The 17,906-nt window shown below is 40.2% G+C and overlaps 1 protein-coding gene across 2 annotated transcripts in view; it reads left to right on the top strand.

The window, feature by feature from the left end:
- The first annotated feature begins 8,096 nt into the window (after positions 1 to 8,096).
- Positions 8,097 to 17,906, top strand: part of nos1apa (nitric oxide synthase 1 (neuronal) adaptor protein a) — a 284,458-nt gene continuing 274,648 nt past the window's right edge. For both annotated transcript variants that reach the window (XM_034179422.1, XM_034179421.1), the window contains exons 1-2: positions 8,097 to 8,502; positions 8,768 to 8,839. In XM_034179422.1, the coding sequence (XP_034035313.1) occupies positions 8,398 to 8,502; positions 8,768 to 8,839 (177 nt within the window). In that variant the 5' untranslated portion in view covers positions 8,097 to 8,397. The remainder of the gene's footprint in view (positions 8,503 to 8,767; positions 8,840 to 17,906) is intronic.

Here is a 17,906-nt window from a genome sequence, read left to right as displayed (position 1 = left end):
ACTAAATGCCAATCCCACAGATAAGGCAACACCCACAGGAAAACAGCTGCAAAGAAGTTCAGACTATTAGTCAGCGTTAAATACAGCAGAGAAATTACCTCCAAGGTAGCTGATTTCTTGGCGGGGAGGTGGAGTTGCAGTCCGGCCTTTAAGGTGGTGGTGATGTGGATGAGTGACAGCTGGTGCTGATGACGAGTAACAGCTGTCACTCCCGGTTGCTATGACGCCCTCTCCTGCTTGAAGCCCGCACTTCAAGCAGGGCGCCATCTGGTGGTGGTGGGCCAGCAGTACCTCCTCTTCAGCGGCCCACACAACACAGGGGCTGGGATATGGGGTCCAGGACACGGGGGCCAGGACACGGGGCCCAGGACATGCACTCCAGGACATGGGGGCCAACACACAGGGTCCAGGACACGGGGTACAGGACACGGGGCCCAGGACACGGGGACCAGGACACGGGGTCCAGGACACAGGGACCAGAACACGGGGCCCAGCACACATGGGCAGGGACACAGGGCCCGGGATACGGGGTCCAGGACACATAGTCCAGGACACATAGTCCAGGATATGTGGTCCAGGACACGGGGGCCAACACACAGGGTCCAGGACACGGGGCCCGGGACATGGGCTCATCTGGGCCAAAAGTAAAACATCTGGCTGCTGCAGTCTGGAAAACCTGAAAGTACAAAAACATAAAATCTTGCCAAGTGTATTTGTCTTATTTCAAACCAAAATATTTAATTAAACCCAATATGAGACAAAAATCACTGAGCAAGTGTTTTTTTTTATCAGTGATTACAAAAGAAAATAATCATATTTTAAACTTACAAACCTCATTTGAACAATACAAGGCAAAAAACAGATTTATTTGTAGACAGTTGCAGAATTCTCATTTGCTCAATCATAAAACAACCATAAACCATAAAAAAATCTGATAAAAAAATACAATTTTTTTATCATATTTTTTTTTTTTTTTGCATTTTTTGTGTTTTTTTTGTTTTAAGTTTATAATTTCTTAGAGACTTTACATGTCTGCTAACAATGATCTGTTTTTTAACAGTTAAAAGTGGTCTCACATTTTACACGTTCTTATTTGGTGATAAATAAAAGCAGTTTTTTTGTGTATATTTTTTACATGCACAGTACTTAACAGCACTACGGTGTCGCGGCACTTACTGGACTTTAGCTTTAAGTGGATCCATGGTCCTCCAGTTTTTATGGCCCACTTTAAGGAACATGTGCTTAAAAAGCCAAAGCTCTAATCAGCAGATCAGCACATATTTGAAGACCTGGCAGAGATTAGGTTTCATTCCATCCTTTTTAAAGAACCTTAAGAACACGTGGGGGTCCTGAGAGGGGATCTGGCTGCATTCGGCAATAACACCTCACGCAGAGACGCCAGCTGTTCTTGTCTGCCAATCTGACACCAGAGGACAATGGTCACGACCTGTGGAGGCTTCGAAAGAATGAAGACTGTAAATACAGACACTGGGTTTGGGGATATTCTTTAAAAACAAAATGTCAGTGTGAGTGAGAGATGAAGAATATTTGGAAAATGCAAGACAGAGTCTGAAACCTCCAAGTATCAGTTCCAAACCTCTCCACCTACACAGCTGATCTGCAGCTGGAGTCCAACAACGCAGGAACACGGTGGACAACTTTACCTCCTGTCCAAACTATGACAGCAGAACAGGTGGGATGAGAAGGTTGACTCCTGTTATGTAGATCTGGGTTTGATTCCTGGTGGGACTCTCTGTCTGTGTCCTTGGATGAGGCACTTGTATCTGTATTCCATTGTGTTGTCCAACCTGTTTCTGAGTGATGCATATGACTCCGTTTATGACCCATCAATTTGTTCAAGGGGTTTATGGTTGAATGGTTTAGGGGTGAATGGTTTTAGCCACGTCACCAGAAACACGCTGAGTCTCACAAGGAGCCTCTGCCATTTTCCACCAGGAGCATGGAATTAAAAAACCCAGAAATTTACAAAGAAAATCCTCAAGTAATTTGTGAGACTGTCCTATTTTTCAGACTATAGTCTAGGGTGGTAATCTTGGTGCCTATGTCCAGGTTTTCAAGAACAAAAAAATCCAATAGAATTTAAAAAAAAATTGAAATATGGGGGAACACTGGGTTGCTATTGGTTGATGCTTAGCCGCTACTAGGGTACCCCCTAAATGGATTCACAACGCCCTGTTTAAACCAGTTTATTCATGTTATCTCTCCATTTGAAGTTCCACAGATGTCAAGGATTTGGAAAAAGTACTGGGGAAGTAACCTGTATTGGACTGGTGTCCCATCTGGGGAGGGGGTCATAAATTCTGTTTCACACTACAGAATCCAGCAATAAGTACCGGCTCCAAGGCGCCTCAGGACCTACGTAGGGATAGCACTGTTTTCTTAGGATTCTGGCTCCGAATGTGAATTTGACACAGCTTTGACACCAAATGCCCGTCCTGATACTAACTACAAGACTGAGAAAGGTGTGTTTTGAACCCTGGACCTTTTTGCTGGGTGACAAGGCTACAGAACTCAACTCCTCACCAATGTTGATCAAATGTGTGCTCTTGATCCTGTACACTCAGTGGCCACTTTATTAGGTACACCTTGCTAGTACTAGGTTGGACCTCTTTTACCTTCAGAACTGCCTTGATTCTTCATGGCATAGATTCAACAAGGTTTTGGAAACATTCCTCAGAGATGTTGGACCATATCGGCATGATGGCATCACGCAGTGGCCCATTCAACCAGCCTGTCCATTCTCCTCTGAAATCAACAAGGCATTTTTGTCCACGCAACTGCCACTCAGTTGGATAGCATCTCTTTTTTTGGCCCACTCCATGTAAACCCTAGAGATGGTTGTGCGTGAAAATCCCAGCAGATCAACAGTTTCTGAAATAGTCAGACCAGCTCGTCTGGCACCAAAATCCATGCAACATTAAAAGCCATTTAAATCCTCGTTCTTCCCCATTCTGATGCTCAGTTTGAACTTCAGCAAGTCGTCTCCACCACATCAAGAAGCCTAAATGCATTGAGTTGCTGCCATGTGATTGGCTGTTTAGCTATTTGTGTTAAGCAAATGAACAGGTGTACCTAATAAAGTGGCCGGTGAGTGTACATCATGAGTCAGAAGAGAAGTCTGACTCTGTTCAAGTCATTGCAGGATATTGCTGAACAGTCTCAATGAGAATAAGACTTTATTCACCAAACACAAAATTTTATTTTGTTATATAACACAAAATAGCAAATTAAACAGCCACATCTCTAAGACTGTTATTCTATGCTGACGACATAGTAATGTCAAATCATGACATACAGAAAATTTACATATCAGAGACACCAAATGCTTACAAAAAATGATGCAGAGGAACGATAAATACAAGAAAAAGGGGACAAAATACATTACAGAAGAACCATGTCATATATCTGCCTAAATAATGAGACCCATTTTTACACCCTGAAAATAATACAGTAACCTTGACCTTTGACTTTCTGAGCCCACAATCATTATTGTTCTGGGAGTCTCACTACATAACACACAGAGGTGATTATGTAGGTACAGCAGAGGTAATTGTGCTCATATAAGTAAATTTTAGGTTTTAAAAACTGGCCTGAGTGACTATGACCTTTGACCCCAAAATAAACATGCTTTGTGGTAAACGTGTGGAACAGGATGCATTGACAAGCAGATGTGCTATTGAGGCTGTAACACCTCTGTAGCCTCAGGGAGCAGAGGACCTTTTAGTGATTGAACTGTGCCCCATCTGTATGACGCAATAATTAGAAAAATAGGCTCCAAATGCATGCACAGTTTGTGGAAAAACACAATTATGAATCATAGCATAGACGCAGTCTTTGTAGTGCACGGTGGATCTCCATATGGTAAATATGGGAATATAGCTTTATGCTCTTTATTTCCATTTTAATTGGGCTGTGTAGCATGCAGTGAGACGGTAATTGTGCAGGAGAGCGAAATAGGTTTTGTGACACAGCTTGGTAGATGGCACAACAACATCCAGAGTAGATGATATGAGCACTGAGCCCTCAGGACACCATTAGCAGCAGGATTTGATACAATCCAAAAGAGGTGATGTCTGCTGCACCGCTCACCGCTGACTCCCAGCTGAGGAGCGCCTCGAGGGGAGTGCAGCATCTTTAGTTGCAGGATGACACAGATGTTCGGTGTACTGGACGTCATACAAAATTATACAGTTGACCATATATCAGACCACTGTGGGTACTTTTATTTCAGTTACATGAGCACAAGCTGCAGAAGAATCATGTCTATGGTGCATTACTTAAAGCTACAGTGTGTGGGATTAAGTGCCATCTACTAGTAATGTTGCAGACTGCAATTTGCATTACATATGCATGCATTATGGTTTTTAGTGTGTTGGTCAGAGCCACTAATTTGGCTCATAACCACTAGTTAGGGAGGTAAATGCTGACTATATGTTTCTGAAAGCTACTTCGCGCCGGAGTTCATGATAGCAATCAATACTGTGTAGCTTCTTGAGTTCAAAGCCTTTCAAAGTGACGCCACTATTAACCAAAATTTTACTGTGGTTGATGGGGGCCCAAAGGATTTGAGAGGAGTTGGGCAACAAACACAGAGAGGCAGCCATGTCCTTTTTCGCTAATGACTGACCTCAAATGTGACCTCATCTGGGCAATTCAAAAACCCAACATCCATATGTTTGTTAAGTTTGGCACGAATCAGAAAAAAAAAATGTTTAGTTTTGACCATTGATCCCGATGATTGACCTTTGGCAAATTTAATGTCATCTGGGCAATTCTTGAACCCACCTCCATATGTGCACCAAATTCAGTGTGCATCAGAGTGTAAATATTATTTTTGACCTTTGATCCCATGACCTTGACCTTTGCCAAAATGAACCCTTAGTCTTAGGACTGGCTGTCATCCACATATCAAGTTTGGTGGAAATCAGCCAAACGACCTGGGAGAAGTCTCTGACAAAGGGGCAGACCAACCAAATTTTCAACCTTTGAGCCCAATGACCTTGACCTTTACCAAAGCAAACCCTTTAAGGGCAATTCTTTGTCATCTACCTATCAGGTTTGGTGGAAATTAGCCAAACGACCTGGGAGAAGTCTTTGACGAACAGACAGATCAACTAAAATTTTTACCTTTGACCCCAATGACCTTGACCTTTGCCAAACCAAACCCTTAGTTTTAGGGCTGGCTGTCATCTACATATCAAGTTTGTTGGAAATCAGCCAAATGACCCGGGAGAAGTCTCTGACAAATGGGCAGACCAACAAAACGTTTTGACCTTTGAGCCCAATGACTTTGACCTTTGCCAAAATAAACATTTAAGGGCAATTCTGGGATTGGCTGTCATTCACATATATCAAGTTTTCTGGAACTCAACCAAACCACCAGGGAGATGTGGGTGATAAACAGACAGACAAAGCAATTTTTTTTACCTTTGACCCCAATGACCTTGACCTTTACCAAAACAAACTCCTAAAGGGCAATTCTGGGGCTGATCTTCATGCAAACAGCAGGTTTGATGGAAATGGGCAAAAGCACCTTAGAGGAGTAGTGGAACAAACAAACAAATGAATTTTATGAAAATAGAATCTGGTGTAATTTTTCCTGAGACATTCTTGTTGCCTGCAGATGTTCGTATCTGTGGTTTGTTGTATTTTCTTTCTTTCTTTCTTTACTGATACTGGCAAAAATGTCCACTAGTTGGTAGTCTCTCCTTTTTTTTATTTTATTCAGAGGCAGAGGATAGAACTAAACAGCAGCTGTGAGATCATATTAACTTTTTTAACTCATCAGAACAGAGCAGATAACTGCTGATTTTTTAAAATGCAAATAAACATCTTCAATGTGATATATAAATAAAAAAATAAACCAGTTTCTTACAATTCTCCCATTAAAATGACACAAATTAATTTTTGCACTTGCTCACAGGTAATTTCCACCTAAAATACTTAATAAGTGAGCTGTGTTAATAAAAAAAAAAAATGCATGTTTTAATTAATAAAATAGAAATTGTTTTTCAGATCTCCATAATGCTTTGATGTGTGATTCCTCAAATAGAGACGCTTCAGGTATTCATGTGATATTTTACTGAGAGGCACAATTGCTGGCTGGATATGTGAAGCTTGTGTGGGAGGATGTTTTGGTGGCTGGAAACATAGCTGGAAGAGATCCTGGAAGAACAAGAATGGAAGCAGGTTTTCAGTGAAGTTGCCACACTGCTGCACAGGACAAAATGTTCCTGTCAGTGCAGCTGGGATTCACCACGTAACACCGATTTATGAAGGAATCCGACACTTTTTAAGGCTGCATGTGCATGCATGGGCAGTCCTCAGCTCAGTGGAAGCTGTGGGATTTTCATCCACATGATGGGTCAGGGGATCAAATCCCACTTAACTTATGCCTGGCAAACAAACAAGACAAAAAACATTGAATTTTTCCGTCCCTGGTTGAGTTCCATCTGCATCTGAGTTTGCAGGTGATTCAGCTTGATGATTCAACTTTTTTTCCCAGTGGCGGATCCAGACTGGGGGGGGGGGGGGGGGGGTTGTTGATGGGCTTGCACCTCAAAGCCACTGACCAAAGGTGTGATTAAAATATGGGAAAATTTGCGCATTAGCAAAGCGTGATTGATGAACATTGCTGTGTGTATAATTACATTTACAGTGTTTACAATAAAAATTGTGTTTTAAAAATGATGAAAAGAGTGCATATCTAAGCATACCAGGTTGCCTTAGACTGCAGGAAAAAGGCTATAGACTTTTTTTAATTTTCTTAGAGGGTATGTCCTCAGATCCTCTAGTAGGCTGCCAGTCACATAATGCATACAATAAAGATGAATAAGAATTGAACATACATACATCATACACAAATTCAAAATACTACAATAGACATATTGGATATACATTATTATATGATATCAGTTTTGGACTTAAATGTAATAATAAAATCACCTCTTAAAGTAAATAGACATTATTGCTACAACTTAAATAATTCAGTTAAGGTTATGAAAGAATAACCTCAGAAAGATGGCATAATTAACTATTCTTATTTCGAGGAAATAAAAATAAAATAGACAAAGAAAACTTATATATATATATATATATATATATATATATAATTGAATAAGTCACATAAAATTTACACATAAAATTTAAAATCAATAATATTAAAATATTGCAAAAAAAACAAAACATACATTATATAATCAACAAGGGTACCAGTTATATGTATGCAAATCCACTTGGCATTGTCAGTAAAATGTGTATGTAGAAAAAAAGTTCAGAAGTCCTGAAGTTATTATTACTAATATCAATAATAAATAAAATACAATAATAAAAGATTAAAACAAATAAAATATACTGCTACAACTACTACTAATAATAGATAGATAGATAATGTCTTAATGATTATAAAAATAAAAGGAAGATAGAATAAAATGGAAAAAATGAAAATACTTGCCCTGAAAAGAAAAATCAATAAATATAAAATGTAATAATTAAAGAATCACATGTCCCCTCCCCACCCATCCACCTTGACCCTTAATTGTAATAAGAAAACGAATGAATGAAGGAAGGAAGCGGCTATTTGTAGCTGTATTAACAACCTCAAATTCTATGTGTATGTCGTGGAGCTTTGTTATTGTTATGGTTAGGGTTAACAGTTGTGATTATCGTATTTTAGGAATCCATGTATCAGCAGGAAATAACATGCAGAATTATGTAACCTCATGATCATGTGACCTATATTGACCAATGACAGAGACTCGACATACCAACAGAGGTTCGCTACACAAATACGGCTACATACGGATAGCTACTGCCATGAATGAACAAATGTGAAAACCATAGAGTTATATTATATAAAAAGCCCCAAAAAGCCTTTCTATAGTGGAAAACACAAGTTTTTGTCAGCTGAGCAAAATGTGTTTGAGGGTGGGGTCAGGAGGGTATAAAGGGGAGCGTGTAGTACAGTTTGGGCCCCGTCTCCAGAAATCCTTGGCGCGCCTCTGCTCCAAACAGGTGGGATCTCCTCTGATCTCCTCCTCCTGCAGGACCAGAGGCAGGACTCAGAAATCAACTTCCACACGCAGACGGGAAGAAAGTGAGGAAGGCGGCCTTTGTCCCGCAGCCCGCGTGTGTTTCTTGCGGAGCCAGATGTTCGCTGCTTCCTGCGGGAGGAGTTGGCTGCTCGTGGCCGCCGCGGAAGGCGGTGAAGTCGGTTTATAATGCCGGGACGGCTCGCTGCGATGGAGAGCAAGTGCTGACCAGGATTTGGGATTTATTATTCTACTTTTTTTTTTTTTTTTTTTACTTGGGATTTTCTGACGTTGTCCCTCTGCTTCCAGTGGAAGTTGGTGGCTCAGCTATTTATATCCGGATAAAATGCCTGGAAGAACCAAGTACAACCTGGTGGATGATGGACACGATCTGAGGATCCCGCTGCACAACGAGGAAGCTTTCCAACATGGGATCAACTTCGAGGCAAAGGTGAGTGGAAAGAGCAGACAGACATGAAATCAAAACACACCTTTTCCTAACCAGTCTTCTGGGAAAAAAGAAACAAAAACCCTGCGCTGAGACTCCCTGAAGTTTTTAGCTAGCTAGTTTAAAGTTGACCGGAGTTGATCGTTTACCTGGAAGAAGCCACGTTGGAGCGGTTTCAGGAACACAAAACACCACTTAATACATATTTCCATGTCCTTAATATTGTTTAATGACGCTTTATTGTTATATTTCACCTTGTTGGTAACAGTATATCGGGAGTCTGGACGTGGCGCGGCCGAGCAGCCGAGTGGAGATCGTGGCTGCGATGAGAAGAATTCGGGTAAGTAGAAAATGTACAAAACTCCCTTTTAATATTTGACCATTTGAACTTTTCGTGCTTGCCAGCAAAAATATATATAAGCTATGCTGTTATTTAAATTGTTATAGGACGCAGTAGGATCCGGTGGTGTATTCGGCGTAGGTGTTATCTACTAAAAAGTATTTTTATATCTTGAAATGGAGGCGTTTGAGACGTGGGTGGCGTGGATCGCCGTGCAAGCTGCCTTGCAGGTTCTTAATTTTGATGGATGTTTTTGGGAAAATTGACGTGGTTTGGTATTTTGGTTTTGTATTGGCTGCAAAACTGAATAATTTTTAAACTGATTGTGGATTTGTTGTTCGTGATGACATACACGTACCAGGGAAGCATAGAAAATAATAGTCTGAAGTTTGTGTAATTGATAGCGGTTTTTGTTATTGATTAGAACTGATACCCATCAAATATTTCTGCCAGTACAAACAACTGATGCCTTCTCAAAAAGACTCAGTATGAAGTCGCTGTACCTGTTTTTTCTCTATGAGAACTCAGTTTCATATCTATGTGTATCATTTATTTTGACATTTCCCATTTTGCTTGGGGTCACCACAACTGATTCCAGTATGGATCCTCATGTTGACTTGGCACAGGTTCTTGAAGTCCAGATGTACACGGAAAACGGGGCAGGGATGTCCTGAAACTGCGGATCTAAGAGTGCTACACGCTTGTATCCCCAATACGGCCCTTACAGATAATAACTACTGTACTGACTGCATCTTGTTGCTGTCAAAGGGACTATTTTGACTGTATTTACAGCAGGTCAGTTCTGACTTGGCAATAGTTGATTAGAAAAAGTGTATTTGGACCTGTGTTCTACCTACTACTTCAATATTGTCTTCTCATAAGGCTTGCGTGATGGTGTTTGGTGCAGTTTGCCACACTGAGTCAAGTAGCAATCATGCTGCTACTTCAAGAAGAGGTAGTGAGTCCTAGACAAGACCCGAGGACCATTGAGCCGGTGCTAATCCCTGGATACAATAGGGCAAAACGGATGAGCCTGTACAACTCCTGCAGTTACCTCCTCAGCCAAGGCTGGTACCCAGTTACTCTGATGATGCCATAGACGTCTCTTGTCTAAACAAACATGCAGGTAACCTGAATCACACAGATTGGCTTGAACCCCGACAATATGTTGGTAGTCCAACCCCTATGCTACAGACCCACCTGCTCTACTAAGATGTGACTTGGGATGCACATTTCATCCTCTAACAGCAGATGATAAAGGGGTTAAGGTCACATCTGCAGTGCATGTGTGACCTGACCTACTGGGGTTGACTGAATTCCACCTTCCACTTCCTGTTTCTCAACGTATGCCCACATTGTTGCTATGGCGCTGCGGTAGCCAGTGCCCAACAATACACATCTACCTGTTTGGTGTTTCTGCCAACATTAGAACTTATTTGAATGGCTACAGTAAGATTTGTTTGTTGTCATCGTTTTGTATTGCTGGTAAAAACTTTTGTCTTTTCAGCTATTGTTTAATTCACTTTATTTATACAGTTCAGAGTGACAGGAAGTCTTGAGGGCTGCAGACAGTACATCATATTAAGCATCAGATTAGTTATAATAATTATAAAAAAGGCTTTCACACAATATAAGAATTCAGAAAATTGTGACAGTCTTTTTTTTTCTACAGTCAAAATGTATTTAATAATAATGATACTGCAGCTATCAGTTAAGTTTGAATATTATTTAGAATTTGTGTTGCAACTAACTGTAATCAATTTCAATTTTCAATTTATTTTCATTTATATAGTGCCAAATCACAACAAAGTTGCATCAAGATGCTTCCAAGTAAGGTCTAACCTTATCAACCTAATCAGTTAATAGCCATTTATTGTTTCAGTTATTTGATAGTGCATGACATATAAAAGAGTTTTGGGGCTCATTTTTTTGCTTGGGACAAGAACAGGCTTATAATTATCCATATTGTATAGTATTATTTTAGGGCCCTGTCCCACTGGGGAGAGGATCAATTGCGCATGAATTGAGTATATAAATTACGGGCGTTTGTTGTCGTCCGCAACAAAAATGGCCAAAAATGACAAATGTCCCAGTATAAATTACGAATATATTAATAATATATAGTGAATATATGATGAACAATCACGGTTATATAACGCATGTAGTGAGGAAACTGATCCGACACATTGAGATTATCACAGCAGTATTACGGGTGTAATGCATTGCGTACGTGTTGCGCGTGCACGGCATCTGCATTGCGGTCATAAAATAAGCGCACTTGCTCCTTTCGGCATCACTATTCACACCAACAATACAGCCTCTGAAGCAACTGCTGGACTTGGACAAGTTGATCACAGAGTTAATGTTCATGTTGTCATGTGAGGGTTAACTGTCCATGAGTTTGGGGAGTGGGAGGGCGAAGCCGCTCAGGGTGTGAGACGGTGTTTTTTTTTTTTTTTTGAAAGTGTCACAGAAAACAGACGTCAGCGTGAGTTGTGGCAGCAACTCTTCCTTTTGTTGGTGTTAAATAAAAGTCATGGATTGCAGCAGCTACATCTTTGTGGATTTACACAGCCAGACCGGCACTGACTGGCAGGTGTGTTGCTTTCTGCCACATATAGTACTTTGGGTTTACGTGACGTGTTTATTATGCATTCACAGATTGTCCACAAAGCAGATGTAATAAAAACACTTTATTCGTGGCCAGTCTGTATGCAGTCGCTACAGCATATTTTAGTTTGTGATGTGGACGTGTTAGGCACGATATATATCTGTTTTACACACTGTCCCGGTCCGCTGCCAAGCCGCAAATCCCCGTCAGTTGCGGATATCAGCGGTTAACGGCAGATATACAGATATACATCGGCACGGGCTAAGTGGATACGTACAGGGCAAAACTGCTTCTTGTCACCACTGAACAGGCAAAAACATTGTCAGAAGTGCTTAGCAGCTTGGACAGGATCCCTACAGAGGTAAACATGTTCAGGTTCACTTCATTAAATGCAAAGAAATGGTTTGAAATGACAGATTATATAGTTAGCTGCTTACCTTAGCGTCTTGGCTCTTTGACTGTGCCACTCTGCACTGAGTCGAATGTCGACCAGGGAGTCATTCCCACCATAAACAGAAGTGTGACACCCCCACCCCCCCCATTATACCTTTTTTTTTTTTTTTTTTTTTTTTTTTTTTTTTGTCTTGAGTGAGAAGACAACCCTCAGAACATTGAACAAAACAGGGCCCAGGTTGAAAAATCCAAGAGTTCCCCTTTAATATGAGCCCTGTTTCATAGTCATCAAATGTCTACCTTTGTCTCATCATCCATGATCTAAAAGAACAAAAAACGCTACATTTGCAATACACATTTGTCCACCAAAACAAGTCCACTGGACATCTTTTTTTCTGGTTGCTGTTGATGTAATCTAAGTAATTTCAGTACCACTTATTGTAGAATTGGGCCTAACAAGTCATCAAAAAAGAAAAAGAAAAAAGAATACTCCACTCCAACGAATAGTAGTTGGCCCCTTCATCATAAAAACAACGGGCTTTTTTCAGCAGTGCATGGGCCAACATTGCGTGCACGGCCAGTCTTGACACCTGTTGCAGATAATAATAAATGATTATAATATTTACATATATTATTGTTTTAAAAATGGTACCTTTTCTTTTTTCAGGTGAATGCATGTGCTGTATCTTTTGTAGATGAATGCGAAGAAATAAACAAATATATATCTATCAAAATAAGTTCATTTTAAAATTTGAGATGTTATTAATAATACATCAAAGTGAACATGACTCAGACTGCAGGATCTTATTTTTTAATATTGCAAATTGTAAGTCAGTAATAATGTTATAACATTTTCATAAAAATAAATATTTTTTCAAAGCGGTAGAATCTAAGTTGTTGCTGTTATTTATTTTGTGCAAAAATGTCTTCAAAAGTGGACCTTTTAAGGGGTTTGGGGAAGGGGGTGCTTTTCACCCCTCACCCCGTGGCTCCGCCCCTGTACCCGAAGCACACCAAGTGTGTGAGCTGCAGCGCAGACATTAAGAGAGAGCTGTTTTTATTGCTGTTCCCGACTCTGAGAGTTCGCACTGTCACGCAGCATGACAGACACGGACTATTAATGATCTAAAAGAGACTTATTGCATATTTAAAGCGAAGCAGTGTGTTGGTGTATGTTTTAAAAATAGACGTTTCTGTGAGCTGATCCCACCAGCAGCCAACGCTGGCTGCTCGCACCACCTCGAAAAGGAAGTCAGAGGAAACACACACTTTGTTTTTTAGTGAATCGAGTTTAACTTGTCCTATACTGACCAATCAAAAAAACATTTTTATTGGGCCGATTCTTATGGGATTCAATCAGAGTTTATATCTATGCGCCAACATGCAGCTTTTTGTGCATTAAAAAAGCTGCACTCTGCAGCCACAGGAGCATCACTGGTGTAGTTTGTGTTTTAAATTGAAAGACGAAGCGTAACGTTGGTTGTGGCGGCAGTTTGGGCTGCTTGGCAGCCAGGCGGGAGGTTAGGCTCTCCCCATGTGCTCCATCACTGTTTTGAAGTTTCCTTTGAAGCAGTGCACCGGAGTGTGATCTTTCTCTGCTGTCCAAACCCAAGATTTACAACTTTATCAGCTCGAGAAAGTCAACGTAGGGTCGAGTGTTGCTATCAGGTTAAACAAAATTATGAGCCAGCCGCTGGGTTTAACATGATTACCGGCGCCATCAAAGTTGGAGGAGGTTATGTTTTTTACCTTTGTTTGTTTGTGAACAACGTGGCGCCCACAATTTTTCATGTGTCTTTATGAATTTTTTACTGAAGATTCACATCCTGATAGACAAGAACTGATTCAATTTTCAAGGACATAGGTCGAAGTCAGGAAAAATCCCGGAAAACTGGAAAAATCCCCATTTTTAACATTGAACACATTTTCAAAAATTCATAACTGTCCAAAAATCAAATATCTTTCATATCCTTTATTGACTGACAAAGTTTGATCTGGATCTGATCCAGATTATAGATTTTGTGGCTATTCGAAAACCCCATTTAATGTAAAATTACATTAAATGGGGTTTAGACATGCCCCAATGACTCAGACGTGCCCCAATGACTTGCATATTTGAAAGTGAGGTGTAGGCTGGCACTCACTATCGCCTGACAAAGTTTGATTCAGATCTCATCCACATTACAGATTTTGTGGCCATTTAAATTTAACATTTAAAAACCCCATTTAATGTATATTTTACATTATATTTTTCATCAAACATGCCCCAATGACTTGCATATTTGAAAGTGAGGTGCAGGCTGGCACTCACTATCGCCTGACAAAATTTGATCCATTGTCACAGACTGAACGGCCCCCCCTAAAAATTGGTCCTCCCTAAAAATGGGTCCATCTTTTACATCTGTACAGCCACAGTTCATGGATTAAAACCTTGTTTCTGCTTCAATCTGCACTCCAGTCATCATCTATCTCAGCAACAGATATCTGAAGATTTTGTACAACAATCATTTCCACATAAATTCAGCATTATTTCATCATAAACGGCGGTGGAAGCGATCAGAGTGCTGCAGTTAAACAAGCTGCTAGCTGATGCATTCACTGTGCGTCAGTCATTTCAAAGTGTCACGCAATTTTGCCTTGTTTCTGCTTAAAACTGACTTTAGAATGATTTAAGAGGTTTTTCCTTTATCATCTGATGTTTAATAATCCCATTAATCCATTTGATTGCTTTGGGTGAAGAGACTCCGTCTCAGACGTGCTGCTGTGGTCTGAAATGACGCATGTGCAGATGCAAAAGGCGGACCGATTTTTAGGGGTGGAGCGGTTTGTCTATGACACCGGATCTGATCTGGATTGTGGATTTTGTAGACATTTCAAGTTAATATTGAAAAGCCCATTTGGTGTATATTTTAAATGGTAAATGGACTGCATTTATATAGCACTTTTCCATCTGCATCAGACGCTCAAAGCACTTTACAATAATGCCTCACATTCACCCTGATGTCAGGGTGCTGCCATACAAGGTGCTCAATACACACCGGGAGCAATAGGGGATTAAAGACCTTGCCCAAGGGCCCTTAGTGATTTTCCAGTCAGGCTGGGATTTGAACTAAGGATCTTCTGGTCTCAAGCCCAACACTTTAACCACTAGACCATCACCTATGAGCGCTTTGCTCTAGTTGAACATTTACTTGAACATTTACTTTGGTGTACGTCGAGGCGCTGTATTGTGTAATTGTTTTAGAATATGAACTTAGGACAGTACGTAAGGCTGGTTTGTGCAGTACATGATGTATTTGTACAGTCTTGTCAGGCCGGCACAGTAAGGGGGAAGAGTGAAATGTCTTGATTACCCTTTAAGAGAAGTAAACTGTTCTTCTGAACCGGACCTCCCAGCGTGCTGCCATGGCAGCTGCTGTTCTTGGCAGGAAAGCCGCTTTGGTTTGGCCGCTCCAGTGTGAAAATGGTTTGACACGGGTTTTGACAATACAGTGGAGGGAAACCGCAGGTATCTGAGCTCTAAGGAAGGTCGCGCTGTTGCTGTGAATGCTGTGAAAACTGTTGCTGGAATCCCACCAAAGCATTTGTTTTTCCTTTGGACATTAAATTCATGACACCATGGGAATCTTCAGGTACCTCATGATTCTATTTATCAAACGATTGTCAATGTATTCTTAAATATGTTTTCCGTGAATTTAGTCGCCGTAAAGATCTCTGGTTGCAATTTAAAGATGTATGTTGTAAAACCTCCTCACTTCCATGGATATGCTTCCTGGAAGCTCACAGGTTAAAACCTTTTGCAAAACATGGAGAGTCTGAGAAGGTGTCTGTCCATGGTGAACTGGGATATTTCTTCTTTTACTTGTCTGATATGGATTTTTTTGGAGGCAGATAAAATACTGATATTAGAGAGTAATTACCCTGTTCACCCATTGGATGGTCTTTGGCATTCCATGTGAAATTCTGCCTGAAGATGAGGTGGGCTGATGCACAAGCACGGCTAATATTACACTCATCAGAATGCCCATTTCAATAAAATGTCTGATTTTTATCACAAATAACTTTCCTATTTGTGCCATTATTATTATTTTTTTTTTTGTCCCTTTTTCATTCATTGACTGTATTTTTGTCAGCTGACATCCACTGATGTGTGGGAAATCCATCGGAAAGTTGTACATCTGCAAAGTTGTGAGAGGACATCTGACAGAGGACTTTCCAGATGTTGTTTTGTCCTGTCCTTGTTCGTAGCGTACCAGTGGACGCCCAGTCAACATTCAACTACTTTCTCACGTTGGCAGCAGAATTCTGTATTAACCTTCGCAAAGCTACTCATTGTACACTTCTTGTTCCTGCACTTCCTGTTTCCTTGCACAAGTCTTTCCAAATAAGAGCACATTTCAACATAACGTTGATTCCAATACCAGCTCATACCCATGACATCATCACATATAAGATGCTAGAGAGATGAGAAAAACATTGTGAAAACTAATTTGTTTTGCTGATTATCGGCCCAGCAGATAATCAGTGAGGCAGTAACTGATAATCAGCCTAGCATGTTTCCTGTGGGGATCCACAGGCTTTAGATTGGGTCGTGTTTATAAATAGGTTGTTGACATTTTTCAAGGTGGTAATAAATTATGCAAAGTTTCTATAATGAGCTGGAATGGTGTGTGAGTCCAGAATGTTTTTAGAACCTTTGACCTCAACAGTTTTTAGAAGAACTCGACCCTTTTTTTTTCCTGTTAATTACAAAATGTTTTAATGTTAATTTACTATCTATAAATTGTTTAGGTTCTTGTTATCATATACACACTATTATTGTTATCATAATTATTATTTTATTTTACTTCTAGTTTATTTGATTTTTAAATGGAACACAATGGACATAAGTATTTTCACTTTCTCTTGTCATTCATGTATTTTAACATATTTACAATTATGTACTTGCATTGAACCTCCTAAATAAAATCACATATGCACTCACATTTTTAATAGAAACATGATTTACCACCCCCTGTTGGAATGGCATGTTAGTTCAGAATGTAATTAGCAACGTTGGCTAATATCCACAGTTTCTACAAAAATATTAGTCCTATCAACGTTCTGTTTTGGCACCATTCATACTTTACCCAAAATACATAAGCATACCAAACGGCAAATGTCAGTGGTGGCGAGAGATGATGGCGGAAGACATGAAATGCAATACACATTTCACTCATGGTACCAGCAGCATGACACTTAACTAAGCAGACTAAACCAATTGAACTACAAAAACACCTAAATCAAGAACACTAACAACATTATTAAATGAACATGAACCACAATAAGAACATTTAACACTCCAAAACCTGAACTGTGATGATGCATTGCAGCACTGATGTATGCAGATGAAGCAGACATTTTTGCACCCGCTCAAAACAGCCAAGAAGCCTCACACATTTTGACATCTGCTTTATCGGATGTCTGGGTCTGGCTCACTAAATCATGCCTCCTGCTGAACTAAAAAACGTCAGTATGATGTTCACCAAACGATTTTTAAATGTAACCCATTTTGGCATTTTTTTAAATGGTAATGAATTAGAGTTGGTTTCTGAGCTCAAATATCTTGGAATTATACTTGATTCTACCTTGGCCTTTAAGAGCCAGGTCAAAAAGGTGGTGAACTCCATTAAATGTAATATGTATAATTTTAAGCATATCGGGCACAGCCTGACGACGAATACAGCCAGAACATTTCTACACTCAATGATGTTGAGTCACATTGAATACTGTCTAACTAGCTGGTCTCCCACATGTGCGTCAACTCTCAAGCCCCTTGAATCCTTGTATAAGACATCGTTAAAAGTATTTCATAAAAAAACGTGATCATATCACTACTGTAATATTTTAGGTAAACATGTTTTTTTTGAGTTTTGAAGACTATATAAATTTTTAAAGAGCTTGCTTAGTCTTCAAAACATTAAACAGCTTAGCCCCACCCCCTTTGGGGTACTTTATCAAACACTGCTCCTCCTGCGGCCCCGCGGCCAGAGCCACTCGAGCATCTGACCGTGGTGACTGTGT

Source organism: Thalassophryne amazonica, chromosome 10 (assembly GCF_902500255.1).
Source record: "Thalassophryne amazonica chromosome 10, fThaAma1.1, whole genome shotgun sequence".
In the NCBI taxonomy this organism is placed as follows: domain Eukaryota; kingdom Metazoa; phylum Chordata; class Actinopteri; order Batrachoidiformes; family Batrachoididae; genus Thalassophryne; species Thalassophryne amazonica.
Note: the sequence above shows the minus strand (reverse complement) of the source record. Positions and strands in the feature narration are given on the sequence as shown.